Source organism: Geosmithia morbida (assembly GCF_012550715.1).
Source record: "Geosmithia morbida isolate 1262 chromosome Unknown scaffold_6, whole genome shotgun sequence".
NCBI classification, from domain to species: Eukaryota; Fungi; Ascomycota; class Sordariomycetes; order Hypocreales; family Bionectriaceae; genus Geosmithia; species Geosmithia morbida.
In genome coordinates this window covers 749,162-765,577 of record NW_023336193.1, presented here as the reverse complement: position 1 = coordinate 765,577, position 16,416 = coordinate 749,162, and the positions used below count along the sequence as shown (strand labels likewise).

At 51.8% G+C, this 16,416-nt stretch overlaps 4 protein-coding genes across 4 annotated transcripts; 3 read left to right on the top strand and 1 right to left on the bottom strand.

The window, feature by feature from the left end:
- Positions 1–4,912: 4,912 nt before the first annotated feature.
- Positions 4,913–6,030, top strand: GMORB2_6700 (SMR protein; the record flags this gene model as incomplete). The annotated part of the gene is made up of 4 exons (XM_035468670.1): positions 4,913–4,952; positions 5,074–5,174; positions 5,403–5,740; positions 6,018–6,030. 4 exons carry the CDS (start codon positions 4,913–4,915, stop codon positions 6,028–6,030), a joined length of 492 nt encoding a protein of 163 aa, XP_035321804.1.
- Positions 6,031–6,716: 686 nt separating this feature from the next.
- Positions 6,717–7,845, top strand: GMORB2_6699 (protein KTI12; the record flags this gene model as incomplete). Its single annotated transcript, XM_035468669.1, has 2 exons — positions 6,717–6,722; positions 6,841–7,845. 2 exons carry the CDS (start codon positions 6,717–6,719, stop codon positions 7,843–7,845), a joined length of 1,011 nt encoding a protein of 336 aa, XP_035321803.1.
- A 1,137-nt stretch (positions 7,846–8,982) lies between these two features.
- On the top strand, positions 8,983–11,958 carry GMORB2_6698 (transitional endoplasmic reticulum ATPase; the record flags this gene model as incomplete). Its single annotated transcript, XM_035468668.1, has 6 exons — positions 8,983–9,023; positions 9,149–9,176; positions 9,271–9,326; positions 9,400–9,649; positions 9,816–11,307; positions 11,366–11,958. The coding sequence occupies 6 exons, from the start codon at positions 8,983–8,985 to the stop codon at positions 11,956–11,958; spliced, it is 2,460 nt and encodes an 819-aa protein (XP_035321802.1).
- A 934-nt stretch (positions 11,959–12,892) lies between these two features.
- Positions 12,893–13,599, bottom strand: GMORB2_6697 (uncharacterized protein; the record flags this gene model as incomplete). Its single annotated transcript, XM_035468667.1, has 2 exons — positions 12,893–13,301; positions 13,469–13,599. 2 exons carry the CDS (start codon positions 13,597–13,599, stop codon positions 12,893–12,895), a joined length of 540 nt encoding a protein of 179 aa, XP_035321801.1.
- Between the last annotated feature and the right edge of the window lie 2,817 nt (positions 13,600–16,416).

Sequence of the window (16,416 nt, the reverse complement as noted above, 5' to 3'; positions counted from 1 at the left end):
GGGCCGCACGGGACGAGGCGAGAGAGGCGTACAAGGAAGAGAAGATGGAGGGATTGAGAGAAGGAAAGGTACGAGCCGACCAGGACTGATGAGCCTGTGACAGGTTGAGAGAGGGTGCACTCGTACGGCTATAGAGTAATAGACGGGATGAAGGGGGGAAGGGGAAATGATTGAATGGCTCACCAGCAATACGACGCACTCGGTATTAGAGCATTGGGTGGGTTGTGGACATTGAATTTTTTGGGGGGTATGAGCGATTTGATTGGTCAGATGCGCCAGTCTCCAGAAGGAAAGAGCGAGACAGTGCGGCGCTGGAGTGGGTACGGAAGGTGCGCGCACTCGAACGCACCTGCCTCTGTATTTCACGCCGCAGCATTACTCTTGTTCGTCATCCACGGGTATGTATCACTACGAAGCACACAGGGCAGGAGGGTCTGGTGATGGCGAGGGTCCGAACAGCTGTACGAGTCCTCGTAGCATTGGCGTCGTGGACGACGCAGAGAGAGGAGAGCACGACGCGTATGATTGCAGTTCCTCCTGTAATCTGTACTCCGTACAGGTATTATAGATTGCAGAACTGGTCATATTTATTGCTACTAATAGTACAGGTTACTCCGTACAGATTACTCCGTACTGGCTACATGTGTAATGTACCTGCGAGTTATACTCTGTAATAATAGCACACCAATATTTAACAAACCCGTTGTGTTTGCTTGTGGCTCCGTGCACAGACACACGGACGCAGAATCTTGCTGCCACTGCCAAGTACGGTAGTAATGCTACACCGTATTCCGTTCTGTATTAATATTACATACATGTATACATGTATGTGAAGGGATACGCACATCCTACTCAGCGAGCGGTAGATGCAGTCCGCACAGTGTCAATTACCAAACAGGGGCACAATCAGAAGGGAAGGGGATGAGAAGCAAGAGAACGGAGGAAAAGAAAGAGAAGGGGTCGCTGACTCTCCACCATGCTCTCTGTCTCCTTCTCCCCCCCCCCCCCCCCTCCCCTGCCTTGACGGGCAATCGCTTAGAGAGGGGAGGGGGCCCAGCCTGGGGCTGAAGTTGTTGTTGATGGTACAGATAAGTGATGTTGATAATACTAGCAGAAAGGCCAGCCACCGACGATGAAATAGAGACGGAAGCAGAAAAGAATATCCCGTGAATATATAAAATAAGATAAAAAAATCTAGAAAAACGGAGGGAAGACAGAGACATGTACGGGAGTATACGTAGTATTGATACGCGTAATGTATTACCTGTAATTGTAATAATCCTACTGCTGCTACGAGTACATGCACATACTACGGTACGCTCCTCATTCTCGTACGGTCGACCAGTCAACTCCCAATCTCTGCACTGCAGAAACATCAGACATGGCACCATCCCCCTTCCCTGTTCGCAGTATCAGGTAAGCAGGGGTCAAATATCCGATCAGCTGTCGGCAGTGGGGAAGGAACCATCAGCAACCTCTTTGTGTGCAAAGCAGGTGCGAAGCAGGTGCAAAGCCACCTACAGGCTACGGGTATAAATACTTGAATACCTGCACAGGTTTTTCTACGAGTATTCACACTAAGTATTACTACCAGTATCTACTAGTATTGATATTGCTACTTCGTAGTAAAGCTGGTATTGCTAGCGATGCTCGTACCATGTATTGCTAGTCATGGTACCTGTACAGAGTACTGCAGGTGTCGATAAGCCCGTTCAACGGGCACGGGACGATGTCTGCTGATATGTAGCGATACATGTACAGTACCTCCGCAGTATTACCCGCAGTATTATTAATACTACATACGATAACGTCAGATACAGAATAGCAGAACCATATGCTAGTACGGGTTACGTTGAGAACGGATGTAATTACGGAGCGCAACCACATAATAGGTATAGACTGTTTTACGATTCCTCTTAATCTGTACTTTGACACTGCATATAGCTTGTCCGTATTATATCGTATACGGTATACATGTATTAGAAAAGAAGGGGAAAACGTGGGATTGGCATCACAATCACCATGACCACGAGGCATGACCTGCAGATTCCATATAATACACATTATACATTAGCTGCTGTAATCTGCATCCATATTCAAATAAGACTGGACCGTATCCGTACCCAAACGTCGGCCGGCCCGTCCAGGCCAAGGCCAATATCATCCCCGCCGACTCTTGCAGCTATCGCGGTGGGAAGATGGGCGGAACAGAGACGGGGGGGTATGCCGCACTCTACATAGAGGAACGGTGCCTACGTCGTAAATCATACCGGGAAGGGGGGGGGAGGGGGAGGGGGTAGGCCGGGCCTGAACTGACTACCTCCTTCATCTGCAAGACCACTACGTCAACTCGTTTGCCATGTTACGGAGACGAGTGTCTGTAATCTGTAGATATTACCACCAAAATACTCCGTAGCTGCCTTACTGGTTGCCCTACTAGTCGCCCTACTAGCTGCCCTACTAGCTGCCCTACTAGCTGCCCTACTAGCTGCACTGCTAGTTTCCAATGTTGCCAGTATTGGATCTTGGTATTGTGACTAGTGCGGAATTCTGCGTCGAAAGGAATACATGCCACTTGCAGTAATATACGGAGTACGGAGAGTTATGTTGTAAGGGGCAAGAGGGAGGGGGGGGGGGGCTCAGGTTGTCAACGACCTTGTTGTTGTTGTTGTTGTTGTTATAACATCACTCGTATTGTCATGGAGTAGGACTGGATTGGACCGAGTACGGATATGATGATACTCATATAGAGAGATATAGAGAGCATGTGCAGATTACGAGTCGGATGATCTCTTCCTCCCCCCACTCTCTCAACAACTCCTCGCGACAGAGGGAGATTTCACACACACCACGACAAGGCTGCAGCCATCCGTCTCAGATGGCATGTACGGATGTACGGAGTGATAATATGCACACGGCAGGTCCGAACCTCATATCAGAGCCTGCCTCCCGCGTCATCATCCATCATACTCGGCAGGGAACCGCTCCTTGGTCTGCAACGTCCCCTTGGCGGGAGGCTGCTCCTGTCGCCGTCCGGCTCTGCATATTGTGGCGCACGCATTCCCCAAGTATTAGTCGTAGCAGTATCATTACGGGTAATGCTGGTTGGATCCCAGACGGCTGTATCACGATCCACGAGCTCGACAACTTGCAACAAACAGATACGGAACAGAATACTGGCTTTTTTTCTCAATACGGAATGTTGCTTTATACCATCTACTAATGACCGTTAATATCAATAAAACTACATGCACGCATCTCGTAATACCGATTCGTCAGATGTCAACTGGGCGCTGTTTACAGCCTACGACGTCGTCGCAATAATATACAGCCGAGCATTGTCATCAGAGGGAAGATGAGTGTGTCTCGCTGTCCGTATACGATTTGACCTACAGAAGGACAAATGTTACAGGGAGTACGGAGCATAAGGGGTTCAATCCAAAAGGCAAAGCTGTTCTTCCTTCCCCGCCCGCACGCCGTGCATGACTCTGTGATCGTTCTCGTAGAGAGAGAGAGGGGGGGGGGGGGGGGAGAGAGCCAGAGAATAATACGAATAGTAGTACCAAGCCACTTACCAGTAGTTAGAAATCTATAGACCGGCGCTCGGGCTTTCCCTCTTTTTTTTTTTCCTTCCCTTCCTCTCGTCCCCTCCAGGCCTTCGCCCCCAATGTACTCGTATATATGTACAATACATGTACATGTAATTCATCAAACTTTTCTAATCTACAGGTACGAGCGTCGAGAAATGCGGTAATAGAAGGTAGAAAAGGACGGGACGAAGAACGGACAGGTAATAGATCGTCTTCAGCCAGCCAGCCCCCCCCCCCCCCCCCCCCCCCCGTCGACCTACTAGCGTCGTCGAGTCATGATCATCTTAGCCGTAATTCCGTCTTCTTCCCCTACTCGTAAGACATTTTCCCGGCCATCCGGAATACTTCTTTCACGTTGAAAAGGCGAAAGATGCCGGAGAGTGTCGAGACAGGGGAGAGGAAGCAGGGAAGAAGAACAGGGTTAATATCATCAACGGCAAGCAGGGAGCGGGCATGATAGAAGTGATACAGAAGGAAAAGAAGAAGGAGGGACAGGGGAAGAGAGAGAGAGAGAGAGGGAGGGAGAGAGAGGTAGAGAGAAAATATCTCAAACACCGTTGCATAATCGCATAGGCTTGTTCTGGAACAAGAGATGCGTCCCACGACTCTAGCATGAATCTTCTTTGCTTTTCATGGCATACGAGAGTACATGAACGGAGACAAGGCTAAAGAAGCCAGGCAACTTGCGACAAATCACCCCAGACGAAGGAGGCTTTCCCTTGACGGGTTGAGTATGGGAAAGGAGAAGAGAAGTACCCACGACGTCTTGAACACAACCCTGCGCCGTGGCTCCAGGGCCTGCGTCTCTTGGGTAGTGTCTCTTTCAACTTGTACGGAGTACGAGTACAGGTAAGTAACAGATCCGTAGTCTCTCCGACGAGGTCGGGCCAAAATCTACAAAGCGTCGGGGGTTGGTAATACGTACCTCCACTGTCCAGCCTCTTCTGGCCCACATCAAAAGTGCCAGCTTCACTAGGACTGGAGCTTTTTCGATGCAAAAACCAGGAATTGAGTCTATCCATCGGTCCCTCCCTCCGCCTTGCGTATTTTCGTCTCTAGAGAGAGAGGGAGAGAGAGAGAGAGAGGGAGAGAGAGAGAGAGGGAGAGAGGAGCCGCATAGTCGTCGTCGGTCGGGTTAGTTTAGGTATTGATCTCTCCGCCACACATCCTCCCCACCATATCCCTCCCCCCCCCCCTTATCCTCCGTCCCGCTCATTCTCAATCGCGATCCCGAATTGGGCCCTTATCCATCGATATTCCTCCCCCCCTTCGGCATTACGATTATTATGTCGTATTGACACATTTCCCACAACGACGACAACATGTCTGCCGGCATTGCTATGAAACGGCTAGGCGGCCGAGGTACTGTTGAATTTCCTTTTCTGTTTTTCTTCGTCATTTTCCTTCATTCTTCTTCAGGATGCAGCGCATACTTTCATTGTACTCCTCCCACCCAGCCTAACACAGATGTAATCATTACTAGCCGTCAACGCCGACGACGATGATGACACGGAGCGAGAATACGACCGTCTACGCGATCTAGCACGCGACGAGGCCAGAAAGCGAGGCGAATGTTATGAAAAGGTAATGTCTTGGTCGTATATCCTACTCTCCCCCAAATTGCGACACACAACTTCCCTTTTTTTTTTTTAAAAAAAAAAAAAAAAAAAAAAAAAAAAAAAAGGGAGAGGAAGAGGAAGACGAGATGAAGAGGGTTAGAGAAGAAAAAAAGAAAAAAGAAGAGAAGAGGAAGAAGAGAATGTGGAACAGTAGAGCGTACAAAGCTGACAGCTCGGCGACACACACGTTTAGTCCAAGAGGGCCTACGAGGATGGCGACGGCGCCAGGGCAAAGGAATACTCCAACCAGGGGAAAGCCCACGACCGCAAAATGGACGAGTACAACGAGCAGGCCGCCAACTTCATATTCCGGGCCAACAACGCCCCAGGGAGGGTAGAGAGCGACGCCATCGACCTCCACGGCCTCTTCGTCGAGGAGGCCGAGCGCATCCTGGAGCAGCGCATCCGCGCCGACCAGTCCAGCGGCCAGGAGCACCTCCACGCCATCGTCGGCAAGGGGAACCACTCTACCGGCCACGTGCAGAAGATCAAGCCAAAGGTCGAGGCCCTGTGTCGCGAGCTGGGGCTCAAGTACCGCACCGAGGACAACGAGGGTCGCATCTACATCAACCTCCAGGGCGGGGAGCCGATGTCTTCCGGTGGCGGTGCTCAGCATGGGTACCCCGGACATCACCAGAGCCAGCAACATCATGGGCAGCAGCAGCAGCAGCAGCAGCAACATCATCACCAGAACCAGAACCAGCACCACCAGAACCAGCAACAGCAGGATCCTGTCGAGCAGATCGTGGAAAAGATGCTGCCGCGTGTTCTGCGCAAGCTGGAAAAGGCTTGCTGCGCCATCATGTAGATGCTGTGCATGACTTGATGCTTAGCGAAAAGGCTCACTATATGGCATCTGTCATACTCTTCCCGCCGGTTCGGGGGGCGGGAGAGCAGAGCTGTCCCTATATTGTGTGTTCTGATAGGGTGTTACCGCCCGTCATGCGACCTTCACGTGCACCCCATATTTTTCTTCTTGGCCCTCTTATGAGGATCTTATCCTCGGAAGAGGGGCATTATATTATATTATCGTCACACAAAAAAGAGGGGTGTTCGTCTCTTTTCAGCATGTCATCGTGGTATGCCAGAGGTTGATGGTTTGATGGTTCATTGTTGATCGTTGATCTAGTCTAGAAGGGACGGATCTGACGTTACTATAGTTGAGTCCCGCTTACCTAATCTATGATCCGATTTGCTATGTCACAAATACTCTACCGCGCGCCTCGATTCCCGCACGCGGTCTTGCTTGTATATCGACCTTCGTGTCTCTACCGTTTGACTTAACACAGCCCTTATTAGAAAAAAGCATAGGGACAGCTCTGCTTCCGTATCAATAAACAGAGGTAAAGAGTATGACCAGTGACGTACTCGTACATTTGTGGATGTGTGGGAGAACCCCGCCAAGAAAAAAATAGCGTCAGGGAGTTTCAACCGCCCCTCCTTGAACAGGTCGACTCCTTCACATGCTCTCACAAGGTCGTCGCGTCTGCCGACATGCCATCACACGATGCCGGTATGCCTCCCCCTCCCTTCCCTTCTTCCTACTCCCCTTCTATCTTCCACGATACCTTACTATACCCTCCCATCGGACACTGACTGCCCCGGCCCCCAACCCCCACTCCCATACACAGTTGATCATCGTCTCTGGTCTGCCAACGTCTGGCAAGACGACACGCGCCAAACAGCTCAATGAGTACCTGACGAAGCGGACGGCCGACACGAAATATCGCACCCACTACATATCCGACGACACGCTGTCCATCTCACGGACGGTGTACGACCTGTCGCCCGACAAGGTGCGTGCCCATACGCGGTCGGCCAACGCCTCGGAGAAGGATGCGCGGGCGGCCATCTACGGCGCGGTGAAGCGCGTCCTGTCAGACAAGGACATCGTCATCCTAGACGGGCTAAACTACATCAAGGGGTGGCGGTACCAGCTCCACTGCGAGGCCAAAGCCCTCCGGACGCCGAGCTGTATCCTCCAGATCGGGTCCACGCGGCAGCAGGCCGAGGAGGTCAACCTTGAGAGACTACGGAGGAAGGGGGAGGGGCAGGTTACCGAGAATAGCAGCAGCAGCAATGACGATGCTGCTGCTGCTGAAGAACCGTACGAGCCGGAAAACTGGGACAACCTGGTCTTCAGGTACGAGGAGCCCAACCCGATGACCAGGTGGGACAGTCCCCTCTTTGCCCTGGTATGGGACGACGGCGAGGAACAGACGCACCGCGTCTTCGACAGCCTGTGGGATGCTATCGCCGGGGAGGGCCGCAAGGCCGTGCGCCCGAACCAGTCCACCATCCAGAGGGGCCGCGACGCCGGAGGAGACTACCTGTACATACTCGACCGCGAGACCCAGGCCATCGTCAAGCGCATTCTCGAGTACCAGCAGGAAGGCGGCGGCGACGGCGGCGGCCAGGTGACCATCGCGCTGGACGCTGATGGAAAGGACGACCTCGTCGTCGACCTGCCCGTAGGCAAGACGGTCGGACTCCCGCAGCTGCAGCGTCTACGGAGGGCCTTTGTCGGGCTCAACCGTGGGGGTATCGGGTTGGAGGCCGTCGGGAACATGGCGGCTGATAGGCTACGGGAGGCGTTTGTGCGGTATCTCAACGACACGTTTGAACAGGATGAATAGAATGCTGTCATGTGTCGGGCTATTTGTTTTGGATTATGAATAATACTAGAGTACGTATGTGCTGTACGCAATGTACTCTACGGGGAGTAATGATAATATCGCGTGCGGTCCAATGTGTCTTGGGATGAAGGTTGAAGATGATGCTCGTGGCTTCCATATTGATGAATAATGACGTCTGAGGGAGGGACTGACTGCATGCGCATGGATTAACGGGGAAAGGGCTCGAACACCGACCTCCCTCTCTCGCCCGTCCAGGCAGATGTGTGGTGGCGTCTACAGCACCTGGGAGAGTGTGTTGCGTGGACAGGCAGCTGCCTACCGCGGCCCTGTAGAGAAAAGAGTTGTACGGAGCGTTACGGCGTGATTGGGGGGGGTGCCATAGCACGGATTTTAGGCTGTCAGTGAGTGACGCTGTCTCACCACGTTTGTGTGTGTCAGCCTGCTGCTGCTGGCTTCCAGGGCCGGATGGATGAGGTGGAAGCTTCTGTACGCTTCCACTGATTGGAGGCGAATTACTAGCACCAGTGCGGTAGAGTCGAAGGGCCAAGGGAAGGTTAGGCTAGGTGCTGGTACCTTGAGAGACGCGCACCTCGCCACCTCCAACGCAAGTACCGGGTGCGCTGAAGTGCGCTGTAGCCGTCCCGCTGTATCGATCTGGCCAGAGATGCGTGTCAATGATTTTCCGCACCGGCCGAGGCTTCCAACGGTGATATCATTGGCCCACGGGCCACTTCTCGCCCGCCATCATGCGTTGCAAAGCAACAAGCAAGGATAGAAGGACAGCTCAAACCAAACCCTGGCCTCTCTCTCTTAACTGAACCTATTCACCTCTCTCTCAACTCCATCAACCAACCTCCCCCTCTCCTCCCCCCCCCCCCCCCCCCCCCCCCCCCCCCCCCCCCCCCCCCCCCCCCCCCCCCCCCCCCCCCTTCTCTCTGCAAACTCCAGATATCCTTTTTTTTTTCTTTTTCTTTTGCCTCTCTTATCTCAGTATCAGCAGAGGACTGGGAGCATCTGTTTCCCTTTTTCCCTCTCTTTCTTTCCCCATCCATTTCCTCACCGGTGCCGATTCTCGGTCACTACCCAAACAAGCAGCACCACCCCTCCTTCCGATATTCAAGAGCTGTCCTCGCCAACATGTCTGCTCATGATGAGGACAAGAAGAAGGTCAACCTGACGTATGTTATCCCCCCCCAATCGCACCGACCGCTACCCTACGTCGCTATTGCTTTTTCTCTTTTTTTTGTCTCTCGCGGCTATCTGGGGATGACGATGATGCTAACATATATTGCCTTACGACTAGCGACCCCTCAGGTGCCGAAATTAAGAACGTCCGTCCCCCCCCCCTCCCTTCCTCCCGCTCACGACTGCGATGACGGAGACTCCATGCCCGCCTCTGGGAAACAAGAACTGACAATAGCACAGGAGGACGATGTGTCTACAGCCATCCTCAAGAAGAAGAAGAAGCCCAACCAGCTGATGTACGTATCTCACTCCGGAGCTGCTGATCCCCGACAGCTTCCCCTCCCATACTGACAACAGTCTCCACAACAGGGTCACCGATGCCGTCAACGATGATAACAGCATCATCGCTCTCTCCGAGGCCACCATGGATGCTCTCCAGCTCTTCCGTGGTGATACCGTCCTGGTCCGTGGAAAGAAGCGCAAGGACACCGTCCTGATCGTCCTCGCTGATGACGAGCTCGATGACGGCAGCGCCCGCATCAACCGTGTTGTCCGCCACAACCTCCGTGTCAAGCACGGTGACATGATTACCATCCACCCTTGCCCCGACATTAAATATGTGAGTTTCCTGGCCTGCCTCTCATATCTTGATTTGCTATTCAGAAGAAATAAAGGCTTTTTTTTTAAAAAAAAAAATGAAAAGAAAAGAAGAAGAAAAAGGAAGAAAAAGAAAACAAACTTCTTGTAGGTTGCCATAGTGCTGACAATCGACCTCCAATATGCAGGCCAAGCGCATTGCAGTCCTCCCCATCGCCGATACGGTCGAGGGCATCACCGGCTCCCTGTTTGACGTCTTCCTTGCCCCCTACTTCCGTGAGGCCTACAGGCCCGTCCGCCAAGGCGATCTCTTCATCGTTCGTGGTGGTATGAGGCAGGTCGAGTTCAAGGTGGTCGAGGTCGACCCCCCGGAGTATGGCATTGTCGCCCAGGACACCGTCATCCACTGCGAGGGTGAGCCCATCCAGCGCGAAGAGGAGGAGAACAACCTCAACGAGGTCGGCTACGACGACATTGGTGGCTGCCGCAAGCAGATGGCCCAGATCCGTGAGATGGTGGAGCTCCCTCTCCGTCACCCTCAGCTCTTCAAGTCGATCGGCATCAAGCCCCCCCGTGGTGTCTTGCTGTACGGCCCCCCCGGTACCGGTAAGACGCTCATGGCCCGAGCTGTCGCCAACGAGACCGGTGCCTTCTTTTTCCTCATCAACGGTCCCGAAATCATGTCCAAGATGGCCGGTGAGTCTGAGTCGAACCTGCGCAAGGCTTTCGAGGAGGCCGAGAAGAACTCGCCCGCCATCATCTTCATCGATGAGATAGATTCCATCGCTCCCAAGCGTGAGAAGACCAATGGTGAGGTGGAGCGCCGCGTCGTCTCCCAGCTCCTCACCCTCATGGACGGTATGAAGGCCCGCTCCAACGTGGTCGTCATGGCCGCCACCAACCGCCCCAACTCGATCGACCCGGCCCTCCGTCGCTTCGGCCGCTTCGACCGCGAGGTTGACATTGGTATCCCTGACCCTACCGGCCGTCTCGAGATCCTCCAGATCCACACCAAGAACATGAAGCTTGGCGACGACGTCGACCTGGAGCAGATTGCCTCCGAGACGCACGGTTACGTCGGTTCCGATGTTGCCGCCCTCTGCTCCGAGGCCGCCATGCAGCAGATCCGTGAGAAGATGGACCTCATTGACCTCGACGAGGACACGATCGACGCCGAGGTTCTCGACTCGCTCGGTGTCACCATGGAGAACTTCCGCTTCGCCCTCGGCGTCTCAAACCCCTCGGCTCTCCGTGAGGTTGCCGTCGTCGAGGTCCCCAACGTCCGCTGGGAGGACATTGGTGGCCTCGAGGAGGTCAAGCAGGACCTCCGCGAGCAGGTCCAGTACCCCGTCGACCACCCCGAGAAGTTCCTCAAGTTTGGTCTCTCGCCCTCCAAGGGTGTCCTGTTCTACGGCCCCCCCGGTACCGGTAAGACGCTGTTGGCCAAGGCTGTCGCCAACGAGTGCGCTGCCAACTTCATCTCCGTCAAGGGCCCTGAGCTTCTGAGCATGTGGTTTGGTGAGTCGGAGAGCAACATCCGCGACATCTTCGACAAGGCCCGTGCCGCCGCTCCTTGCATCGTCTTCCTGGACGAGCTCGACTCCATCGCCAAGGCCCGTGGTGGCTCGAATGGTGACGCCGGCGGTGCCTCGGACCGTGTCGTCAACCAGCTCCTGACTGGTAGGTTTCTTACCGCGCCCTCTGTGCTTCCTCGAACCCTCGCTAACCCTGCGCGCAGAAATGGATGGTATGACCTCGAAGAAGAACGTCTTCGTCATCGGTGCTACCAACCGTCCCGAGCAGCTCGACCCCGCCCTATGCCGCCCTGGCCGTCTGGACTCGCTCATCTACGTCCCCCTGCCTGACGAGGCCGGCCGTCTCAGCATCCTCAAGGCCCAGCTGCGCAAGTCACCCGTCGCCTCGGACGTCGACCTCGGCTACATTGCTGCCAAGACGCACGGTTTCTCCGGCGCCGATCTGGGATTCATCACGCAGCGCGCCGTCAAGATCGCCATCAAGGAGGCCATCACGGCCGACATTGAGCGCACCAAGGCTCGCGAAGCGGCCGGTGACGACATGGACGTTGATGACGAGGCCGAAGACCCCGTGCCCGAGCTGACCAAGAACCACTTCCAGGAGGCCATGCAGGCGGCCCGCAAGTCGGTGACGGACGTCGAGGTGCGCCGCTACGAGGCCTTTGCTCAGCAGATGAAAAATGCCGGTCCCGGAGCCTTCTTCAAGTTCCCCGAGGCTGGTGCCGGCGGTGATGCCGGCGGTGAAGCTGGCAACTCGTTTGGTGATGCCGGTAACGACGATGACCTCTACGACTAAATAGAATGGAGGGAAGGAGATTTCTGATGCAGTGGGAGGGTTGTGTGAGTGCGTACAGAAAGACGCCCGAGCATTAACGTTGTCCCCAAAATCAAACTTGTATTTTATGTTTCCCTCCCACTGCGGGGTTTTTATTTTTATTTTTCAAAGATCTGCAGTATGCGTGCAATGAAATAACAACTGGCTTTTTTTTCTATGTGTTACTTTTCTTCTCGGTAGTGGATTGGCTCGGGGTTTTTTTTTTCTAAGCAGACGCTCCTTTTTTTTCCTCAGGTTGGACTTGCTCATCTATCTAGATTGGGAGTTTTTGTGGTCTTGTCTAGTAGAAGAAGGAGAAGGAGAAGAGGGAGCGCACGCGGAAGGACGTGTAATGGAGATGATTAGTGGCAAGTCCTGGTTTCGATGTTGGTGATGTTGGTGATGTTGCGTATCTTTCCATCAGGACCCCTCTCGTGATTGATATTCTAAACGATGCAAATACAGAGACGGATGCGGATGCAGATGCAGTTACAAAGCGAAGTGATAAAAGCTGATTAATTTTGTCTGAATAGGTTCATATAAGAAAGAAGAAGATAGATGAATAAAAAAGTAGAAGAAAAAAGAGAGAAATGGTCGTGTCCGTTGGTTCCTTTGCTATTCTTGATTTTTGATTTTTTTTTTTTTTTAGCCAGTCTTTTTTGTCCCTCGTCTGTACTATACGTTATAGCCCAGCCCAACTAGGATTTTTGTTTCTTGTTTCTTCTCTTTTTTTTTTTTTTTGCAGGTCATCTCGCAGTTGTACAGTTCCCGTCCTTGTATATAAGGAGACGGTATATATATATAAAAAAAGGCTAAGGAGTAGGACGAGGAGGACGAGGAGGACGAAGAAGGGAGGGAACAGATGAGAAACAAGAAGAGAGAGAGAGAGGTGTCGGTTCATTTACGCCCGTACCCTTTAGACGGAACCAGAATCGTCAACCTCGCAGACAGCATCTAGACTCTCCCTCGTGACACGAAGCGCCTCATCGATGACCTCCTGAGGTAAAGCTAGGCTTTCCGTCGTTGTACCGCCACCACCGCCACCACCTCCTCCTCCTCCTGTTGTCATGTTGTTGTTTCCATTCACCGTCGACAATTTCTTCCTATCTCCATTCGTCCCGTTTGCGGAAGAGGTCGTGGTAGAGTCTGCGGCGGCGGCGGCGGCGGCGGCGGTACCGGTTCGTACATCTTCGAGGACTCTCCGTAGGAGTTCAGGGTACGACGTTACCTGACCTGAACGGAGGAGTGATAGAGCGTGGGATCGGACGATGGTGGGCCAGTTGGACGAGTGGGAGTTGAGCGAGTGGAGGAGGGATTCTTGTATTCTGGTGTCAGGCTAGATTTTAGTACAATAACGGGGGGGGTTGAAGTAAAAGGAGAAGAGAGAGAGAGAGAGAGCAGAAGAAAGAGGAAACAGGAAAGAATATTTTTTTCTTTTTTTTTAAAAAAAAAAAGAAAAAGAAAAAGAGAAAGAAGAGGTAGGGTAACAAACTTGGTTACGTGACCATCTCGTAGGAGGAGGGCGTTGATCTGAGATCGCAAGTCGGGATCTAGAGTTGCGGGGGTGTAGGATGCTGCCGAGGAGGGGACCTTGACTGGTGTGGTGGTGGGTTGTTGGGCCATTTTTTTTCTATTTTTTTTTCTTTTAAAAAAAACAGGGGGATTTGGGGCTTGGGGTTTGGGTGAAGAAGAAGTAGAAGAAGAAGGAAGGAGAAGGAGAGATATGATGGAAAGGAAGCTTTGTTTTGACGTCTTGAGAAGGGGGAAGGGAGGAAGAGGAGGACCTCTTGGCCCAAGAATGCGATTTTTATCAAAAAAAAAAAAATTATTAAAAAAATCAAAGAAGAAAAAACCCCCCGGAGCTCTCTCTGTTTGCCTGCTTCAGTCTGGGCGGTAATGTTTTTTTTCTCTTCTTTCTTTTTAATTGAAATGATCTGCGTCCATCTTGTCCTCTCCCTTTTGTGTTATCGTCTCGAATCAGCGATAGAGATGGGGTATGGGTAGCGTGTCGGGGATTGTCGTGGGGGGGGGGGGGGGGCAAGAAAAAGGGGATGAGGTGGTGTGGATGTTTTGGTGATGAATTGCTGCTGTTTGGCGTCCCATCCATCAGTTCGATTTGCCCGGTTGTCGTTTGGGCTTTTTTATTTTTTTTTATTTTTTTTATTTTTTTTCCTGGGCTGTCTGGTCGAAAGCCACGAGTTGGCCGCTCGACGCCACACACACCGCGCGCCATGCCACGTCACGCGCCACAATTCTGCACAGCAGTAATGGTGATAGTAGGTAAGTAGTTGGAATGTTGGACGTGAATACCGAGAGCAGGTGAGAATCGAAAACAGAGGAAGCTGCTTCATATCATTCTTGATATACGACTTTCCCCCCTCCTCTTCAAAAGGACAGACTTTACCGAGGTACCTTGACTGGCACTTCTGGATGAACCGTTGCGTTTCCAAATACCCTGTAGCCATGAGTACCCTGTAACCATGAATAATACCCTGTAGCCATGAATAACAAATACCCTGTAGCCACGAATAATAGATCTTCCTGTAGCCACGAATAATAGATACCCTGTAGCCACGAATAATGAATACCCTGTAGCCGCGAGTACCCTGTAAGCAATGATGATGGATTAACCAGGGGATCCTGATAGTCCTGACATACCTGAATTGCGCCTCTACAGGAAACACAGGACAAGTTTTTTTTTTTTTTTTCTGGTGTGTTTTTATCTCGTGACTTTACATGTACATACTCGTACTGGTACATGATCAAATAAGTTGGAAAAGGAGGACCGTGCTTGTCCTGACCGAGTATTCAGTTTCACCTGTATGATAATCTTTTATACATGTATATATATATGCCAGACTTTTCGGAGGAAAGAGAAAAGACCTATACAAGACGGAGAGGGGAGGGAAAAAAAAAAAAAAAAGCAATTCGCCCAGGGAAGAGAAAACATGATGTGGAGAGTGAGCACTACCAAGTAGACGGGGTCATGTGCATCCCAGAGGTTCACATCTCTCGGTCGGCAGTAATGTCGCGTGGCATCTTGGCCCTTGATCTTGTCCTTGTCCTTGTCCTTGACCATGATCGATATCAATATATATAGATATATGTATATATATGTATATATATATCCCCGTATATACTCTCGGTGTACTCTGTACACATTATACTCTGCAAGCTTGTACAACCCCTCTTCTCTCTTGATGGCTCCTACGTCGGCCCGTTTTTCTCTGAAGATTACAGGTACACACACACACACACATATATATATATATATATGTATATATGTAACTGTAAGGTGCATGCATGGACTATATAATAGTAATCTGTACGGAGTTATCCATACCTGCGAAAATATCCACCCGGGGAAACCCTCCCCCCCTGTGGTCCCGGTTCATTGGCGGGGCAGGAGTAGCGGTGCTGCGTGTGTGCGCGTGTGTGCGTACATGCGAGACGGTGGGTGCGTGATGTTGTTGTATGATGTAGCATTCTTGTATTTTAGGTGGGTGTATGTATATATGCACCGAGTGATATCAGACCTTGATCTCTGTGCATGTATGCATACAGATTAGTAGAACCACACACACACACACACACACAGAGAGAGAGAGGGGGGGGAGAGAGAGAGAGAGAGAGAGAGAGAGAGAGAGGTTAAGAGGTTAAGCGGTAGCACCCCATTCCCATACTCTGATCCGGGGAAGAGATGGGACCTGTCACAAAACAAAAAAGGTCAGTTTACCGACCATGAGGGCATTGCAGCAAGGTCCCCCCCCCCCTTCTCTCCCCTCGGCGTCTTTCTTCTTTCCAGAACGGGAAACTCGGTGAGAGGCGTGTACAGGGTAACGATGCATGCTTCTTATGCTGATACACATTGTAACGGATACTACTGTACAGATCTGTACTCTGTACTCTGTAACCATTCATCTCACAACTCTTCTCTCTCTCTCTCGTCATCGTCCTTCCTTTTGACAGATTGTAGAGAGAGAGTGTGTGTGTGAAACTGTCCCGACACCCACTCCCCTACATATTCCTACCATGATCATGGCAAAGGGCGGGGGAGAAGAAGAAGAAAAGACAGGGGCGGGTCGCAGTGATATCTATTACAGCATTGCAGATGATATATACATGTCACACCATATAGTGAGCAAATACTCCAATAATACTCCGTCATACTCCGTACATCCCGCCAGATCATATCCGGATATCGGGCGGAGTAATACCCGTCTGAATAGGCGGTCAACCCGGGGACAGCTTTATGGGAAGGGGGGGGAGGAGGGGGGCTGTCCCTTCTTAGTGATATGATATATACTCGTAAGCCATACAACTATCCTCATCATCATCGTCACTACTCCCTCCGTACAGTCTGTGAGTTGTGGAGCTGGTATCGTTATTCGTCACGTGCGATGATGTAATGTTATCGGTACATATCCGTACGGGGGGGTA